At 33.4% G+C, this 10,106-nt stretch overlaps 2 protein-coding genes across 4 annotated transcripts; both read right to left on the bottom strand.

The window, feature by feature from the left end:
- Positions 1-1,985: 1,985 nt before the first annotated feature.
- On the bottom strand, positions 1,986-3,703 carry LOC123888061 (60S ribosomal protein L13a-4-like). The gene is made up of 3 exons (XM_045937018.1): positions 3,360-3,703; positions 2,598-2,714; positions 1,986-2,483 (listed from the first exon to the last, which is right to left on the bottom strand). The coding sequence occupies exons 1-3, from the start codon at positions 3,629-3,631 to the stop codon at positions 2,252-2,254; spliced, it is 621 nt and encodes a 206-aa protein (XP_045792974.1). The 5' UTR covers positions 3,632-3,703; the 3' UTR covers positions 1,986-2,251.
- A 2,603-nt stretch (positions 3,704-6,306) lies between these two features.
- Positions 6,307-9,476, bottom strand: LOC123888060. Of its 3 annotated transcripts, none has more exons than XM_045937015.1 (5): positions 9,214-9,476; positions 7,858-8,029; positions 7,696-7,749; positions 7,407-7,458; positions 6,307-6,728 (listed from the first exon to the last, which is right to left on the bottom strand). In XM_045937015.1, exons 2-5 carry the CDS (start codon positions 7,941-7,943, stop codon positions 6,546-6,548), a joined length of 375 nt encoding a protein of 124 aa, XP_045792971.1. In that variant the 5' UTR covers positions 7,944-8,029; positions 9,214-9,476; the 3' UTR covers positions 6,307-6,545. The 3 variants fall into 3 exon arrangements, with proteins under 3 accessions (XP_045792971.1, XP_045792970.1, XP_045792972.1); XM_045937014.1 differs by having other exon boundaries at positions 7,858-8,035; positions 9,214-9,475; XM_045937016.1 differs by lacking the exon at positions 9,214-9,476 and adding an exon at positions 8,760-8,958.
- Positions 9,477-10,106: the final 630 nt, after the last annotated feature.

Below are 10,106 nucleotides of genomic sequence, written 5' to 3'. Positions count from 1 at the left end.
CTACCGACTTGCAGTTATTTTAAGCATCATTAATAAATATATATCTTGTATTCTTTTATTCCATATTTATTTGAATTATAAACATTACTAAGTATTAAAGTTCACATATTTGTTGAAAAAAATATTTTTGTTTATAATTAAAAAATTGATATATTAATTATTTAAATTTTTCATCAGCAAAAATATCCATAAAATCCTCCCTATGCAAATATACATTCGGTAAAAAATTTCAAACCTGCAAACATAACATATTATAGATAAATGTATAGGTTGTGAAAAATTAGACAAAACAAAGATTGCAATACAAATCAGTGTAACTTCATATCTCACAACACTTGTATGCTCCTAAGAAATCTCTTGTATGCTCCTAAGAAATCTCTGTAGCTAAGTTACTATGTTTGGTCTAGTGGTGAGGAATTTGAGTTGTATGTAATAGGTAAAAAAAATAAAAATAATCTTTGTTGCTCCAATCAGGTGCCACATCAGTCAAAGGAGCAATAACATATGCTCAGCAATCTCTTCAGAAACAACTTCAAGTAACATAAGTTACATGACAGAGACATGTTAACCACATCTTTTCCAGCATCATCAGGTACCACGGCATTCAGAGTGGCAATAGCTTGGTGAACAATCTACTTAGAAACCTCTTGGTCATGAACAAACAACTACACGAGCATCATCACGCACCACAACAATCAAGACGGAAAAAGCTCCCTGAAATCTCCAAAATTTTGATATACAAGTTCATAAGAAAAACTCCAAATCTGTATATAGTGTTAGAATTTGAAATTAAATTTTATTAACATCGTTCACATTCTTGTAGTAGGAGTATTGACATAAAAACAATCCAGAAAAATTGTAAGTAATCTGAAAAAATTGTGATTGAATACAATGATTTTTATATATTGATCTTAAACATCTTTTGGATGAGATGATTATTGTCTCTTTCAACATGATTAAAGGTCTGGGGCCAAAACCAACAACAAAAATGTAGCATTGTTTAAATTGATGTAGAGTTTTTTATTCATTGTAACTTATTTAAACCTCTTTATGAAAATTCATAGAATGACATTCTATTTTTTATGTTAGTTTTATTTAAAACAATACTTATAATATGATCTATATTGTCTTCACTATTTCCTGTATAATGCTTTTTTGTTTTTTTTTTATGAAACAGGGAGCAAAAGCTCCCAAGATTAGATTAAAATCCCCTAGGGAAAACAGTACAAGCTAAATCTGCCTTAAAAGGCAAGATTAGGAAATCTGGAACAGAATTAAAAACTTACAATCAACATTGATATCTAAACTATGCTTAGCTAGAGCATCGGCTACTTGATTTGCCTCACGAAAACAATGATTCCATAAAACACGTCTAGTTGCAACAATACAATGGATGGCTTGGACAAGCTGATAGGCAGGATGCTCCTTATTACAACCTTCTTTGACAAGCTTTAAAGCCACCGTCGAATCAGACTCCACCCTAATCAACTCGTCCCCTCTGCAAGAAGCAAGATTCAAGCCATTCATAATACACCATAACTCATCGTGCATAACTGAACAACCGATATTAGCTGCAAAAGCCGCCAGAAAATTGTCATCGCTATTTCGAATAACCCCTCCATAGCCTGCTGAACGTGTCGACTTTATTGGAAGGTTCTTCACCCAGTAAAATACCATATGGTCTCAGTTTCATAAAATCAATGCACTTAAAGGTTTAATCAAGTTATGATCAATCTTTGCTTGTTTTAAAAGAAAAAACTTTCGCAGCTAATTTTCTAAATTTATAACTGGACACAGCATTTTACATTTACATCAGTAGCTCAATTGGTTGAACTTCATGGAGTTAAAAATCAGTAGCACTTAAAATATGGGTGAGGTCAGAAGACAATAACTTAACCAAGAATTTGATTGTGTCACATCCCCAAGCCGAGATACTGAACTTTAATCGAGAACAACGATAAAGTATCCATCTCAAATGCAAGACATTCAGTCACCTAATGGAAGCATCAATCAAATAAATAAAACACAGATTCATAGTATATGTTCTTACCACACACCAACAATATTTGATGTTACACCAAAGGGGAACAGTTTTAGAAAGTAGGTGGAATGACAAAAATTATAATAAGAAAATAACATCGTCCAAGATTTGTCATTTCTAAGCTCCGATAAACATAGAATAACAACCAAAACTGAAATGGAGTTCAATTTGATACACTACAAAATCAAAATTTAAACTGGTGACAACGACTTAGTATTTAACGGGAGCAAGGATTTCGAGTTGTGGAGCAAGCCTCTCGTCTACATTCTTCTCGGCTTTAGCCCTCAACTTATTGAGCAGCTTCTTCTTCTCATAAGCCAAATGTGCACGTTCCTTCCTCTTCTTCTCCAGCTCCTTGATGGTGTCATAGTAGTTCCATCCAACCTCTGATGACAATTGACCAAGCAAGCAGTATTTGTGTCCCTTTTGAAGCCTCAACACCCTAATTTCATTCATTCACTCATGAAAATCAGTATTCAAATTCAATATAAAAACATTTCAATTCAACAATAACAAAAATCAACAACCGTAAATCAAATGATAAAATGAATCTTACTTAAGAGCATCAGGAACAACCATCCTCTTGATCTTATCATATGGAGGAGGAATTCCCTCGTAAACCTTCAATCTGGCAAGTGCAGCTTCTCCACGCTTTGTCTTGTGTGGAATCATTCTACCATAAACACAAAATACTTCTCAAAAACCTCCAAAACATTACACACTCAACAACAACACTTTTTAATAACAAAGAAACAATGACATTCAACTCTAAAACAATTCATTCTATATAGTCAAATTACACTTCTCAAAAACCACAAAAAATAACACATGTATATTTGGAACTGTGGTAGCAAACATTGATTTTGAAAGAATTGATTGTACAAAATGGATTCTGGCAAAAAGTGAGTTGAAAGTAAAGAGATTAATGCTTAAAACATGTTGTCTACAAATCAATTCTAGAATCAAAAGCTCTAAATTCTAGACCAAAAATGAAATCTACTCTAGCTTCAAGTTAGAATCAATTCCAGATGCATAATTAACTATACACTTCTAGCTGCAAAAGTGGAACCAATCATATACTTAATGCCAATGTCATAATTTCTATCAATTAAACAGAGATATAAACTACAAAACTACACAGTCTAAATTAAATCAATATCAAACATATCCAACACATGTAAAAAAATCATAAGATCAAGGAAAAATGTGATTTTTTTTTACAATAATAACAATTAACAACACTAATTAATAACAAATTTCACAGTTCATATTGAATTAAACAAGATCAATAGAAAAACAGAGTAATTAAGTAACTAACCCACGAACAGTGCGCCAAAAGATCTTGGAAGGAGCACGGAAATGAATAGGACCATGAGAAGGTTGAGTGTTCATACGCTTACGACGGAAACGCATATACTTCATCTTCTGTCTAACGAGTCCACCGGAGACTGCAATTTCTTCACATCTAACAAGAACAACCTTTTGACCATTCAGAAGCTCCTTTGCTACAATCGAGGCAAGACGACCGAGCATGTGGTGACGAGCGTCCACCACCACTCTCTTTGCGCACACTCCCGATCCGGACACCATTTTCGCGGCGGCGGCTTGATTTCTTCTCCGGAGATAGATAGATAGATAATTAGGGTTTTATCAGAAACAAGAGAAGAGAATCAATGAAATGAACATGTTATATACTTATTGGGCTCTTTGTAATTTCGTGTAAGCCCAATATCAATTTTTTTTTCATAATAGCCCAACATCAACATTTTTGGGTTTTTTATTTATTTTTAGAAACGACAAATAAAGCCACTGAGTTTGGTCTAGTGGTGAGTTTTAGTGGTGAAAGGTTTTAATAGTATGTTAGAGATCTTGAGTTCTATCCCCAGCTCCATCATAAACCAAAAAAAATCTCACACACAACGGTGAACTTTTTTGAATTTGAATCCGAGTCATGATATCTAACTTAACAACACCACTTGGGGTTGGTCTAGTGGCGTTGGCTTGAGTCCTTGGAGTATGTTCCTCTCAAGGTCTTAGGTTCGATTCCAGCTGGTGTCAATTTCGGTGGGTTAAGTCTATACATAGCAAAAAAATTCTGGCTTTAAATGGGACCCCGCAAGTTTAAAAAAAATATTAGTATCTCTAATTGTGATAGGATTTATTGACGGCCATGTAATTATGAAAGAGTTTAATTGCGGTGCACTGTCAGTATAAAGATTTTTTACACATACATCCAATAATGTGTTGCCACATCATTTAATGAATGTGACACATCATGTGTTTTTAAATACCATATATGATATGTTGATATATTATTGAACGCATGCGTAAAATATCATTCATACGAGTTTTTCTAAAAAAATATACGGAAAGTAAAGGAGAAAAACTCTCCTTGAATTATAGTCTCTCTACTATTTTTTATGAGAGTTTAGCCATCATTTGTATTGGTGATATCGTAATAATAATATTTAAACTCTCATTCATTTTTATAAGAAATTATTATTGTTATTAATTATTATAGTGTAGGAAAAGTACAATCTTAAAATAATTATCCGCTGGCCTTGTATTAGGCGTTTTAAATTATATCGTTTCCAACACAAATATTATGACAAAGCTATTAAAATTGGATCAGTTTGTAAAATTTAGGAGACTACTGCGAGTACAACCACTTGAAAATTAAACTGTATACTCATGAGCTTTTAAGTTTAAGGGGAGGAATTTGTTGGTATATTTACCAAGACTTATCAGTCTTTGTTATAAATAGAAATGTTAATTTAGCTAAGTTTAATAAGTTAGCTTTTAGGAAAGTTGAATAAGTGTTGCTTGTTTCCAATTCTCACAAAACCTGTTGAAATGAGATGTTGCTGAAGAAATAATGGTTGCTCAGAACATTGATACAATCATGATAATTGGCACAAATATAAACCACTCTAAGAATTGTAGGGAAAATTTGTTGCAATTCCCCTTTGTTTAAGTACTATGGCCAAACTAGTAACAACAAGGTCCCAAAATCATTCAACACATCACACACCTTGTCATAACTCATATGTAATTCATGTCAATAACACAGAACATGCCACCAAGACTATCCAAAGAAGAGACATATTGTATTTGAGCCTGTGTAAGCTTAATTGCAGTCCATGTATGCCTTAACGCACCCTGGAGCCATTTCGCAATCTGGTGCAATGCAGCAATAAAACCAAGTTTGGAACCCAAAATCTTGTGCCTAATCTTTTCTATCATTTCAACTTCAACAACGTTGTTGTCATCTATAGTTCCCTCATTATGAAACGTGCATGCTAACAAACATTAAACCAAACAACATGACTGATATAACTATATACTACATGAAGACCAACCTTGTCCTCAATGTTGTAGCAGTCCTTCAGATATTTGAAATTCTTATTGGTGGTGACAGCATGAGTGGAAAACTCATGGTCCTAGAACAAAGCATCTTTAACTAAGACACCATGTGTATAATCTCCAAGCAAGAGAATCCAAGCAAATCGTAGTTCAATGATTCCGCAATGCAAGATGTCAAGAGTGCCACAATCAGATGAAATACCACTCATGGTGAAACAAAGTTGTTTCTAGTTCTTGGAAGAGAATGGTGTTCGCATAGAATGTGGGCATGACTTCCTGGGGTATTTTAACAAACAAGTGGTGGGCAAGAACTGAGAATCCACTTGGTGATTTGAATGGGTCTAGGTCATGTGATTCAGTGTTAGGGATCAACGCAGCCACCGCAGTGTTGGCTCTTGTTGACTCTGACTATGCTAGAAATGAAAACGACACGTGGTTAGCACCATAAGGGTTATATAGTCAGGCAGCTTCGGTGGTGGTGGGAAACTCATACCACCTTTGCGATTTCCATGTCCATCGTCGTGTAGGTTTTCGTTTACTTGTATTATAGCACCAAGGGATTGCAACACAATCTAATTTGTGGGGGTGGAAAACTCGTCAAGTGATGAAAGCATGGGGCATAAACTCGGAAGCTGACTTTTCATTGGACAACATGAGGCTTTCATGACATTTTATGCATCGATCATAACACTTTTCTCCTGAATCATCTATTCTACACTAAGAATGTGTTTGAGTTTGACTACTGTTCAACTTATCTGTGTTTGTATAAATAAGCACATCTTAGTGAGTGGAAGAGCTTAAAGAAATACTCTCTGGTTTCAAATTTTAAACAAAAAACAACTTATTTTCCTTATGAAACTTAAGCAAAAGTTGTTTTTTCCTTATATTTAAAACCGAAGGAGTAACTTATAACATATCCATATCCATAAACTATTTTAGGCTTATTTCAGTAAACGTTCTAACATAGCCTATGTATACATTTCAAACTTTATATCAAAACAATTTAACCACATTATTAAAGTACTTAATTAAGTTGTTTCCCAAACGCATGACAAAAGTACTATCATAATTTAAAGCATTTAACCATAGTTGCACTAGTAAAACACAAACTATTGACTAGAAGCAAATTCTGTGCCTTTCATCATTGGTTGCTTTCTGTATTGAAGTGGGAAGAACTGTTGGAACCATGTGGCAGTCTAGTTTTGTTGAGGATGAAACCTTTACACTTGCGAACACCATCATCTAGAGCACTCTGCAGCATCTGCAAGGAAAACATCTGTGGGTTTTCAGCAGCTTTTATGGCTGAGGAAACTCCAAGATTGATCTGCAAAAAAAGGGTAAAATACCAGTCATTCATATAATAATTAGTTGATTGAAGCAGCATTCTCATATTCTAACATGTACAATTAGTCAGGGTAGAGTAATTTCACCAACTGTACACAATAAATACAAAAAAGAGAGTAAAATAATTTTTAAAAAATTAATGATGCAACAGGCAATTTATCAATTTAGTTATTACTGATATACCTCTGTGATCCTAGCTCATAAGTCATCAACACTAGGAACAAAATTGGATTTTACATATCTCTCTAGCATTTAATCTGACCATACACTAATACAACACCAAACAGCTACATGAAGATTTTTCCTTTGTATTTCCAGAACCTATTTAAGTAATCACCATAATTCATAAGCTACAGAAAAGTAAGTGACCATTTTCCTTTTAAGTTGGAGAAATATTGGACCTCAAAAGGTAGATTTTTATTGTAACACGTGAGATAGCTGAAAAATATATCTAGAACTAATTTAAAGAGAAATTGCTAGTGAAATGAGACTTTTGGCATATTAACTAGTGAAATGACACATGAAAATGAGCCAGCCAAGAACACTATGCAATAAATTGATTGCTACAAAAAAATTATGGAAAAAGAGTAATACATGAGAGTAACCCCTAAGCGAAAATCAAAGTAATACTTCTAACAAATATAAATTGTTATCATACCGATTGTGAGGCCATCTGCACCAAATTTTTGGCAAGTGGGAGTATGCAAAACCTTTTGAAAGGATAAAGAGAAGAATAATTAGCAAGTACAACAGAGTTTTTGTTAGATAGCGGCTTTAGCTTATGCTGAATAAATGCCAAAGAAAGAGAAGTATAATTCTTTTTTTTGTATAATTTCTTTGAGAAGCAGTCCAACCTTAAACAATGTGGTAATTTGTTTTGAATTTACATTACATGTTTAACTCGGGAACCAGATACAAATATTAACAAGAAAAGAAAAACATCTTACATTCCTCGGCCACCCTCAAGTGCTTCCTCCGCTGGTTGTTTCCATTCATCAATTCTGTCAGGCAATAGGTAAGCAATAGTGTATCACAATACTATTTATAAAATATAGTGGAAACAAGGTTAATAGCTATGAGAGAGAGAGAGAGAGAGAGAGAGAGATTACACCCATCCATAGCGTCGGTCAAACAGAAGCCGCTTTGAGGATTGTCTAGAATTTGGAACATTGACTTTGGAGCTTGTGGATTCCATCTATCCTACTTATTTTCTTGACTGACTGCAGGAAGGGCATAAAGAAAAAAGAGACTCCTGTGTTGATAGCCGGAAACGAAGGTTGCCTGAACCTAAAAAGCATTTCCAACTTAGTCTGCTTATTTTCAAAATAAATGTCAATCTGGTAAGACAGTCTTAAATGGTGCAGACATGTTGACAACCACAAAAAGATAAATCCGCAATCTTATTAAAAAGATATCAATTTAAAGTCTCATCGGGCTAACAATTTTCCTGATTCAATCATGTGTGGTTTGAATAAATAACTATGCTTGAATCTCTCACCCTTTTGTTAAACTTTGACACACTATAATTCTTTAAAAGGGTCATGCTAAACAGTGCCCCCGGGCACTTATTAAACATACCAAAAAAGGAAATTAGCGAGAAAATTAATGTTAGGAAGATAACTTTCTACAATTTTAAGGCATTGAATGCACAGATTCCAAGAAGTTTCCTTATTAATATGCTTAACTAGTTCCCCGGCGGCTCTGTTTAGCATTTTCCTTCTTTAAAATAACTATTGGTCCCAAATTCATACTTTAGTTATCTTCAACCAATAATAAGACTTGAAACAAGACAATTGCACAATGACTGACTTAAACAATAAGTTCGCAAACAAAGCATATTAAGATACAAAATAGTTATTCTACATAGGAGCTAAGAAACCAACACACTTCATCTAGAAACACTACAAGCTATTAATAAATATTTTCTCTACCAAGTTTTCTCAACTCAGCCACAGAATATTTAGCAAGAAAATTAGACAATGAAGATAATTTAATATGTTAACAGTCTCACATTGGATATGAGATGTCCTAAACATGTGTTTATAAATAGAGACAATCCCATCTTACAGGCCTGTTTCGTAGGATTGAGTTAGGTCCACCCAAAATTCTAAGACGGTATTATCACTGTATAGAGTTTGATTCAAGATTCGTTCGGCTACCTACTATCAGGGTTCCTCTATCGGGCCACCCATCATTTATATACACGCACCAATCCCAATATTGCAATTGCAGTTTATAACTAGAGGCAGTTTTCATTAGCAATGGTATCTTTGTCATGCAAAGACATGATTTTTCCATAATTTGGTTCAGTTAATTTTACAAACACCTTCTACTCGTTCCTAAAGAAACACCCCATAAATAATTCAATTGTATATTCCAATACTCTTTTCTATCAGACAATATGAATTTAATATGCATGGCAAGAGAGTTGCGAAAATTGGAAATTAAGCAAGAAAAAGAGGTACCTTTGGGTTGGTGAAAGTGTGGTAAGAAAGATATGAGGAAAAGGGAAAATGGCGTGAAGCTACTAAATTTGATTTCGTCAGAGATTTCAGTTTTTGCGAAAGAAATTTGAAAATTGGTTCAGTTTCATAACAACACCGTTTTCAAATAATGCTCCGAGAAAGGATTCTCTCGAGTTGAAAAAAAAATTTGAGAAATAATGTATTTGGATTAAAGTTGATTGATGGTTGAGATCTGAAAATCGTGGGAAAGTGGATTTTCCATAGGGTGCTATCACGGATCTCTATGATTTCTGATCAGCGGTTGAAATTGTTTTACTTTATAGAACTGTGTTTAAAATTGAAATTGACTTATCTCAAATTATCGATAAAAATTGATTATCAGGTGAAACTGCAAGATTAATTTACTATGATGAATCAGAATATTTTAATTTTTTTCAAATAGACAAAATACGATATAAAGGAAGGTTTAATTTCTTTTTTTTTTAAGATAAAAAGGTTTAATTTCTATTAAATGTTAGTGTAAAATTAGTTTACATCGATAAAGCACCTTCGGTGAATTCTTTTAAATAGAGATAATGTTTTAAGGAAAAAGCTAATGCGCTCGGGCACATGTTAATGATATAAATAAAGAAATATTTTATAGTAATCCGTGCATCTAATTTCTTTTTAAATTTTCACAAGTTAATTGAACAAATTTTAACAAAATATTTCTACTTTTAAGCCATATTTTCACAAGTTAGCAAAACTCATATTTCAAAGATCATGTTAACTATGTTTCCAAAACACTAGTTCACGATACAAAAAAGTTATATCCATTGAAAACTACACAAATTTATATTTTGCAAATATTAAGTACGCGAGTTCTAATATATTTTTACTATTATATTATGTTC

The sequence above is a fragment of the Trifolium pratense genome, linkage group LG6, assembly GCF_020283565.1.
Source record: "Trifolium pratense cultivar HEN17-A07 linkage group LG6, ARS_RC_1.1, whole genome shotgun sequence".
In the NCBI taxonomy this organism is placed as follows: domain Eukaryota; kingdom Viridiplantae; phylum Streptophyta; class Magnoliopsida; order Fabales; family Fabaceae; genus Trifolium; species Trifolium pratense.
The sequence above is the reverse complement of the archived record's forward strand: the minus strand, read 5'-3'. Positions and strand labels throughout refer to the sequence as shown.

What these genes read in the sequence shown, in the direction of transcription:
- LOC123888061 (XM_045937018.1), bottom strand. Translation starts at nt 3,631, where the DNA reads ATGGTGTCCGGATCGGGAGTGTGCGCAAAGAGAGTGGTGGTGGACGCT. An exon ending in TTTTGGCGCACTGTTCGTGG is followed by an intron (nt 2,715 to 3,359) that starts GTTAGTTACTTA and finishes TGTTTATGGTAG; the next exon opens with AATGATTCCACACAAGACAA. An exon ending in GTTGTTCCTGATGCTCTTAA is followed by an intron (nt 2,484 to 2,597) that starts GTAAGATTCATT and finishes GAATGAAATTAG; the next exon opens with GGTGTTGAGGCTTCAAAAGG.
- LOC123888060 (XM_045937015.1), bottom strand. Translation starts at nt 7,943, where the DNA reads ATGGAATCCACAAGCTCCAAAGTCAATGTTCCAAATTCTAGACAATCC. An exon ending in GACCGACGCTATGGATGGGT is followed by an intron (nt 7,750 to 7,857) that starts GTAATCTCTCTC and finishes ATTGCCTGACAG; the next exon opens with AATTGATGAATGGAAACAAC. An exon ending in CTTGAGGGTGGCCGAGGAAT is followed by an intron (nt 7,459 to 7,695) that starts GTAAGATGTTTT and finishes TCCTTTCAAAAG; the next exon opens with GTTTTGCATACTCCCACTTG.